Here is an 18,220-nt window from a genome sequence, read left to right as displayed (position 1 = left end):
TAAACTGCTGAATGATAAAGGACAGAGAGAGCTTTCCAAATAATATTCTCACTCTGTGTTATGTGCATGTTAAAATCTGTGATTCTGACAGGTTTCATAGAGCAGGCTTTCTGAATAGCCATTTTAAAATTTAAGTGAAAACTCATTAGTGGCAAATTACACACAATGATTTTAAGCCCCAGGAGGCTGACTCTATGTACATATTGAATAGTTGTTTGTTCTTAGTTTATTGTATAAATATAGCCAATTAAGTTCATTGTAAAAAAAAAAAAAATTGAATTGCATTTGTTGTAAAATTGGTAAAGTGACTGGAATTTTAACACTTCGACATTTTAAACACATATAATTTGGGGACTTCTGGCAACTAATGAGATTGTAGATTTCTGATTAATTTTATACATTGTTTCATCGCTTTGCCCCTTTTCTTTTTTTGTAGGTCTGAACAAAATTAAGAAGAAGGAGCTTCTACAATCGCAGCAGATGAAGATCCACTGGTAAATCGATCAGGATTTTTGGCCTGCCCTCCAAAGAAAAGGTAACTGGTTCTTTCAACATAGCACAGCTGAGTAAATGCTGCAGTGCCTCTGATTATAATGGAGTTTGAGTTTTACCAAAGGATGATAATTTTTTAAATTTAAGGTATCTGAGTAAGGTCTCCAATTTTAAGCATTGGATCATTGAATATGATCTTATTAATATGAAATGACAGTGAATTTTAGAGTACAGTATTTTTAGATGTTTGTCAAAATAAAATCTGCTAAATAACCTTCCCTCCCCCAAATTCATTAAAAGTTTTGGAATACTTTGGAGGTAGGAACCTGCACCGCCCGCCCCCCCCACCCCCCAATCCATATTCACCTTTTCCTGTGAAGTTGTCTAAAGATGTGCTCTTGGATTTTTGTCCTGTTCTACTTTCCCAAGCTCCTGTTTTCTTCTCTCTACAAGCAATGTAGACCCAGCTGCTGAGGGCAGGGGAGAGCCTAAGGAAATTGTAAAACAGACCAGAGTACTTCAGGTGCACTTTCTGGGCCCAGTGCCTTTGCCCAGCCTGCTGGCTCTGCTCGTGAGCAGTTCCAGATCATTACAAAAATAGCAGCCACCATTGATTGAGTTCCTCACTACATACTCACTATTTTCATTTACTATTTGGGGAGGAGGGTGGTAAGTTTCATATAATGTGAAAAAGAAGAAAAATTTCTGAAGGTGTTTTTATTAAAAAAAAAAAAAAATGATGCATCCTCCCATCTACTCTTGAAAGGAGTGAGGGGGGCTTCCAAGTTAAGATGCAGTTTAAGATGAGTCATTGAAGGATAAAACTGAACAGAATCCAAACAGGAAAGACCAAAGGAGTTTCAGCCTCTGAAATTGGTCAACTTACACATTTAGGCAACAAATGCAATGCCTCAGTCAGGTTTTAGGCATCTGTAGCAAAGATGGAAACATTTTGGACAACATGAACATGCATCTGCAAAGGTAACATTTTCACTGTGACCAAACAGAAACAGGAGCTTGTAGAAGGATGTAGCAGTTTTGTTAAGGTGTTTAGAAGAACAGGACTGGGCAGCTCCGAAGTCTCCACCTTCAAAATAGGCCCTTAAAATTTTCCAGCCCAAAGCTGAAAGGCCAGCAATGCAGAGGTATCTTTCAGTGATCATCAAAGTCATCACAGAGGATGGCATTCACTGTGGAATGTCTGGAAAGTGCCAGAGAAGCAAGAAGCAGGGCTTTCCTAGATGGTGGTCAGCAACTGGCAGTGGTGGGATATGAGGGAGTGGGAGGTGAAGGTAGAGAGGAAACATATTTGACAGAAATATGCCAAAGGACCTCTTTAGTCCATAACTGTTTACTGAGCTTCTACTACGTGCAGAAGGATTATCCTTGAGGAGGAAAAGAGAAGAATAGGAGGTGATTTTCACAGACTATAATTATGACTTACCCTTTTTGAATACTGTTCCGATGAAAAGTCAAGTATAATAGGATACCAGGAAGCCAATGACAAGGGGGGTAAAGAAGTATCGCAACTCAAGACTGCAGGGATCAGACATGCGGAGGAATGAAATGGACCAGGTGGAACTATGAGAAACTGTTAAATTCATGACTAATCTCAAAGGGCTTACCTTTTCAGTGCCAGCTGATTTTAGGCCCAAAATCCATTCAACAGATATTAATGGAGTGCCTACTTATATGCTGTGCTCTTCCGGGCACTGGGAATTAATTAGTAAATCAAAGGGACAAAGTCCCTGCCATTGTGGTACTTACCTTTTAATAAGAAGAAACAGATAGTAGGTAGCAAATGTAATAAGTAAATACATTGATTTGACTTCTGTTTTAATAAAACCATTTTGGCCACTATATTGAGATAGGATATAGAGGGCAAGGGTAAAAGCAGTGAAAGCAGTTAAACTGTGGTTATTGAAATAACCCAGACCTTTCAAAATTTTAAGGGAACTGAAATCTTAACTTTAATGACTTTTCTTGATTTTTTCAAAGTTAGCAATTTAAGAAAACAGTTTGAGTCCACCTAAATAAGTCAGTGGGATTCTGCCATGTGGTGACAGTTTGCTACCTTGGGTATAGAAGTGATAAAGGAAGTCAGAAAAAGGTGAGGACTTTGGGCCAGGCTAAGTTGGGGAAGGTCAGAGTTGACTTGAAACTCACATGAAAGCTTGATTTTGATTAGCACATGAAACTGAAGGAAGGGAAAAGATAATGGCATGTAACTAGTCACAGTAGCAAAAAGGTGGAAAGAACCCAAACGTCCATCACCTGATGAATGGATAAACAAACTGGTATATCCACACAGTGAAATTTTATTCAGCCATAAAGTAGAAAAAATTACAGATATATGCTCCAACATGGGTGAACCTCGAAAACCTGGCTAACTGAAAGAAGCCAGACACAAGAGGTCGCATACTGTATGGTTTCAACATTGTGAAATATCCAAAATAGGCAAATCTATTGAGAAAGAAAACAGATGTGGTTTCTAGGGGCTGTGGGAGGGATGGGAGACGGGGAGTGACTGCTTAACGGGTACAGGGTTTCCTTTCGGGGTGATGAAATGTTCTGGAACAAAATAGTGATGATGATTGCACCACATTGTGAGTGTACTAAATGTCACTAAGTTGTATACTTTAAAATGGTGAGTTCTATGTTATGTGAATTTTACCTCAATTTAAAAAAAAAAAAAAGGATGGCATGTGGAAAAGTATTTGAAGGATGTGTATTTTACGTCTTGTTTAGCTGGAGTGGAGTCTTTGTAAGTGGGCGTGATGGATGATAAAACTAGGAAAAAAGGATGTTGAGTCAGATAGTGAAAGTTGTTGGCTGCCAGGCAAGCGGTTTAGACTCTCTTCTGTTAGCAGCTGTAAAACATAGCAGTGTGTACTCCCTAAGTAAGAAGGAAACTGAAGAGAGGTTGGTGCTTTGGGAATCGCAGCCTCTGGGTTTCAAAGCAAAGCAAGCGGCCTCTGGCTTTATCAGTCTGTGCTATTGCTGCTCCCCTCGTGGAATTTTATGATAATCTCATGGAAGTCGCAAACAAAATTAATTTAGAGTTTCTTCATCTTTTAAAGAATATGCTTATTATAGTTCCTGATTATAAATGTTTGTTATTAAAAAAATTAGGTAACTATGTGAGGTGATTGATATGTCAACTAACCTTATCGTGGTAACTGTTTTGAGAGATATATATATATCTCCATATCTATATATCTATCTCAAGTATCTCAAATCATCACATTGTATACCGTAAACATACACAATCTTATGTGTCAATTATATTTCAGTAAAACTGGAAAAAATTTAAACATTATATAAACCCTAATAAAAAGCATAATAATTACATTCCTTCCCTCCCTCGTACCCAAAAGTCCAGAGCTATCTAGACTGTTTTCTGTGAATAGACATATCGTCATCATCATTATTACATTTTCACAAAAACAGGCACATATTATGCATAGTATTTTGCATGTCACTTTTTTTTTTTTTAATTTTTTTTTTTTTACTTTTTAAATTTTTTTTACTTTTTTATTTTTTTACTTTTTTTTTTTTACATGTCACTTTTAAAAAACTTACATCTTGGCTGTCTTTCTACTTCTTTCCTTTGGATTGCTACATTATATGCTAGACTTTCATTTGTAAAAACAAACAAAAAAAATTGAAAAGCAAATGCGGTTTACCTCTATTACGAAGAAAATGAGGTATCATAAAATGTAAAAGTAGCTAACACTTAATGAGCCCTAACTATTTGCCAGGCACTCTTCTAAGCATATTAATTCACTCACTCCTTGTAACAACCTGATGAGGTAGATACTGTTTTGATCCTTTTACAGAGAAGCTAACTGAGGCAGAGACAAAATGTGTCCTGTTGTGGTCCATGGTTAGGCAGTAGCAGAAATGGGCTCCAGGACAAGCTTCAGCTCCAACTGATGGTTGTTATGAGGGACCTTGTGGCCAATGGTGTGAGATCATAGAGATTTTTCAAGAGAAGTCAATCTGGAATTTTGTGTGAATTTTTCCAGATTTTAATGTTGGCTTTTAAAAAAAATAGCTTTCTTGAGATATAATTTAAATGCCACAAATTTAAATCATTTTTTGTATATTGACGCTTTAATTGCCACTTTAATCATTTTTAGTATATTGACAATGTTGTGCAGACAACACCTCTGTCTAGGTCTAAAACATTTTTATCACGCCCAAAGGAAACATCGTTTCCATTAAACAGTCACTTTCCATCCTCCCCTCTCACCAAACCCTGGAAGCCACTACTCTGCTTTGTTTCTGTGAATTTGCCTACTTTGGATATTTCACATAAATGAAATCATATAATATGTGGCCTCTTGTGTCTGGCTTCTTTTACTTAGCTTGTTTTTGAGGTTCATCCATATTGTAGCATGTATCAGTACTTCATTCCTTTGAATGGGTGAATAATACTCTATTGTGTGGCTATACCACATTTTACTTAGCCATTCTTCAGTTGATGGACACTTGGGTTGCTTCCACCTTTTGGCTTTGTGAACAATGCCATTATGAACATTGGTATACAAGTATCTCTTTGAGTTCCTGCTTTCAGTTCTTTGAGTGTACACCTAGAAGTGGAATTGCTGGATCATATTGTAATTGTTTGTTTAACCTTTCGAAAGACTGTCAAACTATTTTCCACAGGGGCTGCACCATTTTACATTCCCATCAACAATGTAGAAGGATTCCAATTCCTCCACATCCTTACCAACACTTGTCATTTTCTATTTTTGTTTGTTTTTATTTCCTTACTAGCCATCCTAGTGGGTGTGGAGTGGTATCTCATTGTTGTTTTGATTTGTATTTCTCTAATGACAAATGATGTTGAGCATCTTTTCACGTACTTGTTGGTCATTTGTATTATCTCCTTTGGAGAAATGTCTGTTGAGATCCTTTGCCCATTGCAAAAATTGGATTCTTTGTCTTTTGTTGTTGTTTTTGTTGTCAGAGCTCTTTACACATTCTAGATACAAGTCCCTTATCAGATATTGGATTTGCAAAAATTTTCTCCATTCTGTGGGTTCTTTTCACTTCCTTCAGGGTGTCCTTTGAAGCACAAAAGTTTAATGATTTTGATGAAGTCCAGTTTATCTATTTGGCCCTGTTTTGTAAGAAATACTTGGTGAGTTGGATTCCAGCCTTCTAATCATCCACTTGTGATTGCTGCTGTGCTGCCACTTCCCCCAGAAACCATTTGGAAAAATCCTAATGTTTTGTGAAGATCCCTGTTTTCTGAAGTGGAGGCAAGAAGCTCTAGAAAGCAGCAAAGATAGATTCCCTACCAGTAGTGGTTTTGTTTTGATTCACCTTTTCAGCTCCTGAAGTTCCTTCACTTCGAGCAGTTTGGTGGAGAGGAGGATGCAGTAGAAAGTGGACAAGAAGATCATGGTCTCTGGGTCCTGCAGATTTTGTGTCAATAGAGAGGTTTAAATAGGTTAAAATAAAAGGTCAGAACTTTGCCTTGAGTCATAGGTGGTGCCATTTAAAATCAGAGAGGCCATGGGAGTGAAGTAATTGTGTGTTTCTGGGAAGAAAGGTTTAGGGACCCTGAAATCTGGAGAGTCATTTGGGTTCAGGTCTCGCCTTTTGTATGAGAAAATATGTGTTTAGGTTGGGGGTTGAAGAGAGGGAACTGTATTCATTCATAGTCATTCATTCACACGTTAGTGAAATGTAGTAAAGTCTGCATGCCATCTATCTTTACCAAGACATGGAGGGTTTTATTTTAGAGGTGGAAAGGGGATGCAAGCCTTTGTGGAACAGTCTGCCTTTGGGGAAGCAGTACAAACCCAGATGGGTTTCTGGATCAGGGTGTACACAAAGAATGTGGAAAAGTTAGGTGGATTGTGTTTGCTAGATCTGTGTCTTTACTTAGGACTGGAACTTTGCTGCAGAAAGGGGGAAGAAAAAGCTGTGTTGTTCCTTCCTTCTTGTACTAACACACCTATACTGTTAGTCCTAGAGTTCAGCCCTAACGCATTTTGCTGGCCAGCTTGGGGACCTGGCCACTGCACATCTTATGGTATGAGAGGAGGTGGGTTCCATGTTCCAAATGACACCCTTATGTTGGAATGCAAACTGTTAATCCTTGGGAGACTAAGCATATATCTCATTGCCACCTTGATTTCAGGGCATATACTCTTAACCCTAGTCCAGGAAGTCCAATTTAGATTTAGATGTAGAAGTGGGGATGAGTTCCTATGAGCTTAGTGTGAGAGATCAGGAAAGATTTTGTTAAGGAAATGGAACTTGAGGGGGAACGTGACTGAACAGTAGGATTTCAGCCAAGGGAGGGAAGTATTACAGATTGCGTGGCCTGTATGAACAAAGGCTTGAGAGCTGGGATCTGGAGGGGGAGCATATTCAAAGCTATGAATTGGTCATTTGGGCTGGACTGTAGGGTACCTGCAAGAGGGAACACTGTAGATGTGGTGGAGCTGAGCCTGGGGCCAACCGGAGAGGGCCTGGAGTGCTAGGAGAAAAGTTTTTATTGAGTTCAGTGGTCAGTGCTGAGCCCCTGAAAGTGTTAGAGCAAGGACTGACAAACTAACGCCATGCTTTACCCTGCAAGAATGATCTGCTAGCATATCATGGCTAGATTAGAATTGGGGCTTCTTATGTGACAGGCATGGTTCTGGTAATGATAGCTCTAGGGTAGGGTAGTTTTTGCGCTATTAACTTTCTTAATATTCCTCATAAAGTAGATACTCCTATTTTATATCATATTTATTTATTTGGACTTTGTTGGGTCTTTGTTGCTGCGCGCGGGCTTTCTCTAGTTGCGGCGAGCAGGGGCTACTCTTCATTGCGGTGCACGGGCTTCTCACTGCGGTCGCTTCTTTTGTTGTGGAGCACAGGCCCTAGAGCTCGCGGGATTCAGTTCTAGCAGTGCGTGGGCTCAGTAGTTGTGGCTCGTGGGCTCTAGAGTGCAGGCTCAGTAGTTGTGGCGCACAGGCTTAGTTGCTCCGTGGCATGTGGGATCTTCCTGGACAAGGGATCGAACCCGTGTCCCCTGCATTGGCAGGCGGATTCTTAACCACTGCGCCACCAGGGAAGTCCCACATCATTTTATAAATGAGGAAACAGGCACAGAGAAGTTAAAATTTCCCCAGAGTTATACAGTAAATAAGTGGTAGAACTGGGATTCAGCCTGGGCATATTGGCTCTAGAACACCTGTTCTTAACTGCTGGGCCCATAAGATGGTAGTACTTACCATCACTTCAGTGAAAGCTGATTGGTACAAAGGTGACATAGGGAATTATTTTTAACAGTGTGTTTAATCTTTGCATTTTAGTGCATCTGAGGCAGTGCGCTAGAACTATGACTATACAGTCAGCCGCTTTTTATAGCTAAATGTTAGTCCATTTAGCTATTTTTTCCATTCCTTTCCTATAACTTAATCCTTTCTCTCTCTTTTTAAAAAAACTCTTTAACCTGAAGGCTTTAAATGAAGATTTTAAATGAAATTTGTCAGTCCTTCAAAATTACAGGCCGGTATTAAATTCCTAGAAACATTTGGGCCTTATTCAGTTTAAAGTTACATGTTAATACCTTTTATATGTGTATTGTTAAATTTTCTCTCTTTTCAAGCGGTTTGCTATTACTGGTGAATGATTCTTTGGAAGAATTTGTACGTAGCTCCACCCATATGATTAAGAAAACAAACCAAAAATTCAAAACTTTGAACTTTTGGGCAAATGACACAGTTTATAGAATGACTATGCATACAGGTCAAGTCTTTAAAAAGATAATTACTTTCATCTTTTAGTCTCCACTTTTGCAACTCTCCTTATTTTTCCTAATTTCGCACTTGATTGTCAGCAATTCTAGCCACTGAGCTGATGAGTTAAATTTCTTCCACTGTTCTCCCCCTTCTGGAATACTGATGTATTCATAACAGGCTGTAAGGTATTTCACTAGAGGGAGCACAGTTAAAGAGGGGCCTTGCCTGCCATACCCCTTATGCAGAAGAGAGCCCTGGCTCTGTCTCCAGAAGAAAGAAGGAAAGAGAGAGGTGTGGTCAGAGGAGGGAGAGAGGATATGAACAAAGGCACAGCCAATTTTAGGAGGAGATAAAGCAACCCAAGGCAACACATTCCTAATTTAGTGGTTCCAAGTTTCTTTTTACTCAAATGACTGCAATCCTTTGGGGTTGATAATGGAGAATCTCTGTTATCAACCCTGTAATTTGCACACATAAATATACTGTAGTTGCTGGTTTTCAAGTTTATTAAAATGTTGTATTGGGACTGGTTGTTCTTTCCAAATAAAAAGGCTGGTTGTGTGGGGTCTTGCATCTTAGGCAAGTTTTGGACAGTTTCAGCTATTTTACATGAAACCGAATTTAAAGATTTTGTTATGGTTGTTGCTGTTGTTTTGTTTTGTTTTGCATTTAGTGATGCCTTTGGCCTTTGAACAAAGCATTTTACAAGTGAATCTGCTGTGCAAAGAATCCTTTTTGTAAAGAGAGACCTTGTTACCCTGGCACCTACTGGGAACATCCCTAAATTTGGATGGTGAAGTAAGGCCACCTTTTAAATACATCCCTGGAAGGGATGAAATACTCAGAACTTGGCAGTGTTTCACTTCTGACGGCCTAGTTCTTAAGCCACATACAGTCTAATTGGTGGTGACAGCTTTTTCCATAAGAGCATTTTGATTAAAATTAAATCAAAAAATTTCCCCTACTTCTCACTCTTCTCACGTCCTCAGTGAAATTGTTGTGTTTACTCTGGTGCCTAGCAGAGTGCCTGGTATGTGGTAGGCAAGCAGGAACGGTTTGATAAATTGAATCCTCATTACTCAAACCTTACAAAACATATCATTTATCTGTACAGACAGATGCTGAATATCTTCAGAACTATAGGACATCATCAGAAGTACACCAGTAGGAGAACTGATTGATAGCATACAAGGAATGCTATTACATGAAAATAATTATAGTAAATGATTGTAAATTGTATTGTTCATGTTTTAAAATATTTTTTGGGTGCAGAGGAGGGGTGTTTAGGTTAAGAAGTCATCAGGTTCTTTGTTATAAAACCAAGTGTTTTGAGTTTCTGTTGTACTCTTGTTTATAGAGAGTGCCCTTTGTATAAGAACACTTTTTAAATGTTGCCCAGATTTGAGTATCAGACAACTGTACTTTCTCAGCTAGCAGTTTTGGCTTCTGTTGGTGACTCATTCAAACGGTTGAGAAACCCAAACCAACTATGGATATCAGAAACTGCATGTTCTGGAAGGGGTTAGGACTTTCTCATGGGTGAAGAGAATGTAGTAAAACGCATTGTCTGCAGCAGAAGAGAATTGGTAGGGAGATGGCCAGGAATTGCCTGTCATTCTCTTGGTGCTCACATCTTCTTCAACTTGGTAATACATTTCTTAGATGAGAATAGATCTGAATTGCTCTGTGTGATATAACATACTTGTTTATAGTGTTTGTTTTGTGTTATTTTGTACTTTCCATGGATCTTTTTATGCAATCCTCAGAAACCTGGCTTTATCTCTGTTTTACAGATTAGGAAACTGAGGTCCAAGTAAATTAGGTAACTTGCTTACATTACACAGTTTGTAAGTGAAAGACCCAGTATATGAACCCAGAAAAAATTCATAGGGACTGGCTCCAGGGCCGTCCCTCATTTTCCTTATCTGTAAAATAGTAATACAACTCCTACCCTACACAATTGAGAATATTAATAGAGATAATGCAAAAAGGTACCTATAGCAATGCTTGGCACCTAGTAGGTGCCCAATAATTGATAGCTGCTATTAGTAACAATTTCTCTTAATAACTATCATAATACTAAGAGGATATTTAGTATTTTTTATTCTAAGCCCTGTTGTGTTTTCTTTATTAAACCAATCAAAAAATGGGGGGGGGGAAGGTATGAAACAAGAATAAGGACAGAAGTTGGAAGTATTATAAATTGCCATATTGACCCCCATTGGCTTGAAGTCATATTAGTGAATCTTGAAGTATTTTCACATGTAAAAAGGGGGAAATCAAGCAGTGTCTTGAGGAAGTAGGACTGTACTTCATGTTTGCCATTCTTCCCCTTATTTTCATTCTCACCCTCTACTCTCAGGGATCAGAAGGGCTGTACTCAATAGGCAAGCTGTCTTTTGTACCTATATAGCTGGGTGGCCCTAAGCTTTTCTTTTTAATGGTGGCTCCAAATGCCGTAAAATTCAAATTTTTGTTTCCCTTAAATGTAGAATTAGAAAATTCAAAACAATTCATAAATTGTGTACTTTAATCTCGGAAAACCAAAAAGTTAGGTGTTTTTATGTATTTCTGTAATTCTACAGATTTTTCAGTGATTTGGATGAATGAAAAATTGAAGGTCTGCATTGGTGACATCCAAGATTGAGGGCCTTGGTTAAGAGTTAGGAACCTTACTACTAAGGGAATTATGTTTTACCTATGCATTTTTTTTCCTCATTGATGCTCTTATGTAGGAAGTTAAAGCTTTAGAAATATGGTTTTTAATCCTACCAATCATTTCTACCATTTTTGTTTATTCTGTTTTTTCTGCTTCTTAGATAAGGACAGGAAGCATCCATAGTTTTGGGGAACTTTTGTTTCCATGCAATCCAGGAAAAAATGTACGCACTTATTTCTAAACATTTAAAAAATAAATTCATATATATGTGTGTATATATATTTTATTTTAAATTTTTTTCACTAAAGCCTTTAAATTTTGAACCCAAAACAAGCACTTTCTACAGGAGCCCTGCATTGAGTTTAGGTTGCAATAACATTTCCTTATTTTTACTTTTCTTTTTAAACATTTTTATGTTTCTGAGAGTTGGATTTTGTTTCTTTAGCAGAGAAGTTGGCCACCTCTATGACGCCAGATGTTCTAGATAAAAAACCTGAATAAGGCCGCTTTTTCCCCACCTAAAGAAAGCACCTCTAGGCAAGCAGCTATGACACACGTGCCTCAGGAGTGCTGATGTTACTGCTATGTGAAACATGATGATTAAAATCATTGTTTCATGTCTCAGGCTGCAGATTTTCACATCAGTTTGAAGGAAGAGTAATGATAAGAACACTTAATCGAAAGTGCTTGATGTGGTCTGCTACTGTTTCAAATATTTCAGGTGCTTTAGTTCATTAAGTAGCCCTGTATTTTATCTTTACCCATCACTTGAGCAAAAGCTTTGCGCGCAGTCTGTGTATTGGGGAGGGGTGCTAAGTTTTGTGGGCCAATGCTTAATTTAGTGAACAATATCTAACAGAAAACAGTATTTTCTAGGAATGCTGTACCTACACCTAAACCTTAGGTTCCCTCCCTGCCCAGGCAAAGACAATCATAAAGAGGGAGACCAACGGCTTGAATTAAAACTAAACTAGATTTGGGGGGGGGGGCGGTGCGGGGCGAATGAATCACTTCCAGGAGCATTGGAAAGGGAAATAAAGAAATTTGGGGTAGTGTCTCCAAAACAGGTAAATGGATTCGCCTCGGTCTCTCTCTCCTCCACTCCATTTTACACTGATTTCATGGTCTCCTCTTTGCTGGACGAGCTCAAATACCCCGGGAGCACGCTGTGACCTCCCGCGGTGGGCTTAGGGCCGACACCTGGGACTGCACCTGGGCCGCATTTCCTCGCCTGCCAGTGGTTTCCTCCACGCCAGGCTTCCGCTCGGCGGCGGTTTCCCATTCATGCTTTTGACAGACGCGCGGCCGCCCGCGAGCGGAGATCCAAGTGCTCCCTGAACCGGCCCCTGCGTCCCAGGTCGGACCCCGGGCGGGAAGGCCCTACGGCGACGCCGCCCGCTGGTGCTCCGGGGCCAGCCGGCCGGCTTCTCCATAGGTGGCTGCGTTTCCGACTTCGCCCTGGCTCCACTCCGGGGGCTTGACGCGCAAACTTCGCCGGAGCGAGCTGAGAGGGTGGGACCGGCGAGGGGGAGGAGGCGGCGGGAGGCGCCTCCGCTTAAGGGAGCCGGCCGGGCGCCGCCGCTCGGACGGACGCGCGGACGGAAGGGAGGAGCGGGGCCGCCGGGCCCGGCCCGGGGATGCGAGCGGCCTCAGGGTGGGCAGCCCGAGGGCCGGGGGTGCGTCTTGGGCCTCCCCGCCGCGGCGGGGCGCGGGGCTGGGGCGGAGGCAGCTCGGGGCGCCGGCCTCCGCGCCGGCTCTCCGCGGCGGAGGCAGGCTGGGGACCCTGCGCCGCGGTGGCGGGTCGCCGGCGCTTGTCCCCTCCCCCGAGGGGCGCCGGAGTCGAAAGCGAAAGCGAGCCCGCGCAGCGGACTTTGCGCCTGGGGCGGGGGGTGGCCCGGGAGGAGACGAGCTGGGGGGCTGGGCGGCTGGGGGCGCTGTCAGCGCGCCCCACCCGGCCCGCGGGCCGCGCACGCCGCCGGAACTCCCCGGCGCCTCCTTAAAAGCGGCCCCCGCGCGACTCTTTTCCCCCTTTTTTTTGTTACATTGTAGGAGCGGAAAGAATGTCGGAGCGGGCCGCGGATGACGTCAGGGGGGAGCCGCGCCGAGCGGCGGCGGCGGCGGCGGCGGGCGGAGCAGCGGCCGCGGCTGCCCGGCAGCAGCAGCAGCAGCAGCAGCAACAGCAGGCTCCGCAGCCCCAGCGGCAGCCGCCGCCGCCGCCGCCGCCGCCGCGGCGCCTACGGCCGGAGGACGGCGGCCCCGGGGCCGCCTCCACCTCGGCCGCCACCGCAATGGCGACCGTCGGGGAGCGCCGGCCCCTGCCCAGTCCCGAAGCGATGCTGGGACAGTCGTGGAATCTGTGGGTCGAGGCTTCCAAACTTCCTGGGAAAGACGGTGAGTGTCCACGCCTTCCTCTTCCCCCCCCGCTCCGCCCCCCCCACCCCCGCTCCCCCGTCGTCTGACCCTTCTCCCTTCCCCCGTCCCGTGACCCGCCCCCTCGGGGGTCAGAGATGCTATCGCTCGGTTGGGGAACGCGGAGGTGCCCGCACCTACTCCGTGCGTGCGTGAGCGTGCGTCACACTCCCGGCCACTGACCTGCTTCTCCCCTCCTCCTGTGTGTGTGTATCTCCTAGGGACGGAATTGGACGAAAGTTTCAAGGAGTTTGGGAAAAACCGCGAAGTCATGGGGCTCTGTCGCGAAGGTGAGTCCAGCCCCCTGAAGGAGTTTGTGCAAGGCTAGGGGAAGTATCCCGGCCGGCTAACCAGGGCGGGAGCTCGAGCCCACCTGACCCGCTCCGCCCCCGCACGCGAGGATGCTGTCTGAGGAAGAAGGGGGAGGACTGCGCGTTTGGAAAAACCCGTTTCCGGGGGCTTCCTGTAACGGGGAGCGTCAGGAACCCTTCAGTGGAGGCCTGGCTGGGTGCAGTTTGAGCGGCGCTCGGTGATGAGCGCTGGGGAGCAGCAGTGATTTTAACCCAGATCCGTTCAGGTCTGACCCCCTTATGGAAAAACAAGAGGAGTGGAGGAATTCTCAGTTTCCGAAAGCTTTTACATGAATGTTTTAGGGGGCTCTGAAAAGGAAACCTTGCCACCTGAAATTTATTGCCGGCAATCAAAATGAATTTTGAACTTTAGAAAAGGTGACACTTTACCTGTGCAGCCTATTTCTATGGGATTTAAGTTACAGAATTTCATCAAAAGGATCATCACAATTGAGGAGCTCTTGGTCGGATTTTTTTTTCCTTTTTTTTTTTTTTTTTGAGCTGCCAAAATCAATGAGGCGGTGGGGGTGAAGAATTTTATATGGTGAAACAAGCCTTTAGTGCTCTTAGCTAGTGAAATCGGAGTCTAATTATTGGTCAGTTTTTAATAAAACTGGTAGAAGGGTACTCTAGGGAAATAACTGTAGTTAAAAGTGTGCCTCCAAATGAAAGGTCAGGTATCTAGGAACTGTCAGACCTTTACTTCAGATTTTCTTTTTTTGTGAATAGTCACCTTTGCTGTCTAATGCCCCTGCCAGGCCCGGGCACACTGTGGTCAGAAAGGACTTCTGAAGCCCAGTCAATTTTAGGTTCAGTTCAAGCGATTCCTTCAGTAGCAGTATGGACGAGGACTTGAGTGAGCTTTGGTATCCAAAATACTGAGTTTATTTTCCCAGTGCAATTTTATTTCTCAGTGTGACCATGTATTTTGGTATAGTTATTGTCAGGGGCCCAAGAATAGGTACAGCTTTGGCAAGTGGAATATTTTAAAGTCCAGAGTTGGCCCATTGTTATTCTGTCTCCACAGTTACTTCTTGTTTTTAGTGCCTGTGTTGCCTCCATGTTCACTGTTTTGGTTTTTTTGAACTGGCCATTTGTTGGCCTCTTGGCACTAGGAGGAAGAGTAATACCAGTGGCAGCTCTCTGAGAGCTTCCAATTGGAACAGATTACAGAGCAAATTAGTTGATTTTGAGAATGAGAATTGCTGTTTGAGACTGAAGGAAAGAGAGAGAAAGCACAGGACTTGCTGGCGATGTTGCAATAGGAAAAATCAGTTGTTAGTCCGGTTTTAGTTTTGAATTGGCAGCCTGCCTGGGCTTAAAAAATTAAAATCACTAGGTGGTAACTCATAGGAAGCAGTTGGAGTAGAGCTTTAGAGGACCTGACCCGCTCCTGTTCTTAGTCTCTTTCTCTGGGTGTGGATGCATTTCCCATAAAGGGTTTCTAAATCTGTGTGAATACAGGGTGCTAATTATTGGTAATTCCCCTGTAGAGGATGAGTAAGTGTATTAGTGTTTAACTGGGCAACTTGGTCTGGATTGAGACCCAACCAAATTTAGTTGCCTGGACCCACTTTTTGCTGTATTTATTATTTTCAGTTGGGACATAGTCATGAGTGGATTTTACCAAGAAGATCTAGGACCTCTTAATTACTTTATTCAGGCACAAAGGGATCATAGATTATTTGGTTGTGTGTGCTTCTGACCTATCAAATTATTAGTGACTGTTAGAGGTGCCATTTTTTTGTAAGCTGCTCTAACCATTCAGAGGATGCTGAAGCAGCCAGGATGGCTGAAACACTGCCTGCCTGTTTTGAGTAGAGACTGAAGTTTTTAACTCAGTCAATTCTTGATTTATTTGTGACATTGTGCATTTTCTGGGACAGTTTAAAAATCCAAGCATAAGGATGTTCAGCACCTAACACAGAGGGCCTTTGTTTTTCTAACAAATAGTTCATGTCAGGCTGTTTAAGAAAGGAAGATACATTTTTAAATTATCAGAAATTATTAGACAGTTATCCTTTGTCTTTGGTTGAGATTATCTCCTACCAAGAAAACGTGTTTTGGAATTAACTTTATACTAATTCCTCTTGTCAACAAAGTTAAATTGGAAAGAGATATGTAGATAAATTGATAATATGAATGAAGCACTCAGTCAGAAACTCCTCATCTTGGAGGATATTTAGGAATATTGGCCAGACGTTTCGAATTCTCCAGTTCACGATTGTGCATCTAAGAGTTGGAAACCTGGGTATAAGATTAAGTTGCTTAATGTTGCATTTCACCTTTCAGAATCTAGCTTTCCCCTTTGTAAAAGGAGATGATAACACCTACTTCTCATGGTTGTTATAAGGGTTGACATTAAATTAGATTATGGAAAATGACTTTACACATACTAATTCTTTTCAACCCTTTTAAATGCTGGTAATCTTAGACCTGATCTCCTAATTTGATATTTGTCTAGGTCAGAGGTTTTTAACCTGGGGCTTGAATGGGCTTCAGGGGGTCATAGTTCCCCTGAAATTGTATGCAAAATAGTATGTATGTCCACTTTCAGGGCAAGTGTTCCCAGCTTCTCTTGGATTCTCAAGGATTCTTCACATATCTCTATCCCCCAAAATTCAAAACTGCTAAGCTAGGATCTCTGCCTTTTTTTCTTTTTCTCTTTTTTTCTTTTTGCTCCTGTAGCTTATTTTGGCCAGTTTCCTCATGTGAGACTGCCCGAGGGTTAATGCTGTGGGAGAGGTGGGAACTATAGGTTTAGATGGAAGTGAGATTATCTGTGGTTTAGCTAATATGTCATCCCCCTGTTTTCCTATTAGCTCAAGTAGGTAAATGTTAGGATAAAATTTCAGTTATCTTTCAGAGGTCAGTCTATTTTTTATCTGCATCCTCACATTTTTATTGCCTTGCTTGTTTTATTCTGTAATTTGTAATATTATTTGATGGCACATTTGGTTTTAGTGGAAAAAGGTTGATAATACATTTTTAACTTTTTCAAAGACTAAACTCAGAAGAAAATTACCTTTTTTTAAAGGTGATTTTTGAAATTGTAGATTTAACAAAGTAATGTTTAGATGAAATTAATTGGTATGAGTAACTGACTAAGGTTTCCATATTAGTACCTGAAAACGTAGGGAGCCTTAAAAAATAAAAACATTAAATGCCTTAACTTCACAGCAAGTTGAAACAAAATGTAAAGTGTTATTGTGGGAGTCAACAGTGGAAATACGACGTTTTCTTTGGGAAGTCACTCCTAACTTCTCTTGCGCCCACTTCTTATACAACATCAAAGTACCCAGTACTTTTCCTTCCTCCGAACTCTCTATCACCATTTGAAAGTGTGTGTTATGTGACAGCTCTTTTATTAGAGTGCAGGCTCCCAGAGGACAGGCTTCTTATTGACCAAGATATATTGAGCTCCTGCACATTGTTTGTGTTCAGTGAATATTTGCCCCCAAAATGAATGAACTGGGCTACTAGGAAGACTGAAGAGTTCAAATGATCAATTTTCCATTGTGTTGTGACTCAAAAAAAAGGTACCTGTTCTGTGGGGAGATGCACTTTCTGGCCCCAGGGGAGGCCAGGGACTGTCTTTCAGCATTTCCTGTGTCTCTGTCCTGAGTTTAGCACTCCATTTACACTTTACAGAAAGAGTGCAGACAGGACACCACCTCTCTTATCTCTGATACTTAGGCAAGGGAGTAGGATGGCAACCTAGAGGATATCCACACTTGATGACAGGTGACCTCCCTGTCAAAATAACAGGGACATAGTTGAGCCTAGGGCAAGATGGAAGAGAGATTGGTTGGCATCTACAGGCAGCTAGGTTAAAAAAAAAAAAAAAAAAAGAGACAGACTAGGAAGATGGGTAGCCTCAGTCAACACAGACTGAGTCAACATAACAATACCACCTTTTTCTTTCCTAGGGAAAAAAAATTGTTCATAGTGAGTTAACTGAAAACAAATTAGGTATTGGTGCTGAAGACTATTAAAGTAACTACGTTATAGACATAAAACTTTCTCTCTGAAGTAAAGAGCACTTCTGTTTTTCTCTAGGGTTTCTCTTACGTTTTTCCCCCCAACTTTTCCTTTGGACAATTTGAAATGTACAAAAGTAGAGACAGTATTTTAATGAGTCTCCTTATATCTTTCCTACAGCTCAAACAGCTAATGAATCCCTGCCCAATCTTGTTTCATCTCTACTGAACTCCCCACATGTCCCAGACATCATATTTCTTTTGGTTTTCTCTTTTATGCTTGCATGGACTTAAGCTTGTCTCCTGCAAAATGGAGCCTTCCTGTACTCTGCGGCTTCTTCTGAGGCAAGCCCGGCTGCCATTTGTCATCCCCTCCATGAGTGTGTAAGGGTTCTGCAGGTGGCAGGGCTTGCAGTTGGTTGACATCTCAAGCAGAGACCAAAACTAAGCCTCAGACAGGAGTCAGTGCGATCCAAGTTCACTGCATCAGAATCGCATTAATATACATTAAGGCGCATTCGGATGATGTGGTTGCAGGTCACCCACACTTGACACTCCCTGGATGAGTGCTAGGGCTGC

General features: G+C 42.1%; 1 protein-coding gene across 1 annotated transcript in view; it reads left to right on the top strand.

Annotated features, from left to right (window-relative positions):
* The window catches only part of ATXN7 (ataxin 7), a 127,890-nt gene that overhangs the window by 27,612 nt on the left and 82,058 nt on the right, over window positions 1-18,220 (top strand). Inside the window, 3 exon segments of the mRNA XM_082344698.1 lie at window positions 437-535; window positions 12,952-13,293; window positions 13,533-13,601. Coding sequence (XP_082200824.1) covers window positions 12,963-13,293; window positions 13,533-13,601 — 400 coding nt within the window. The 5' untranslated portion in view covers window positions 437-535; window positions 12,952-12,962.

This window comes from Balaenoptera borealis (genome assembly GCF_965194805.1).
Source record: "Balaenoptera borealis genome assembly, chromosome: 12".
NCBI classification, from domain to species: domain Eukaryota; kingdom Metazoa; phylum Chordata; class Mammalia; order Artiodactyla; family Balaenopteridae; genus Balaenoptera; species Balaenoptera borealis.
The sequence above is the reverse complement of the archived record's forward strand: the minus strand, read 5'-3'. Positions and strand labels throughout refer to the sequence as shown.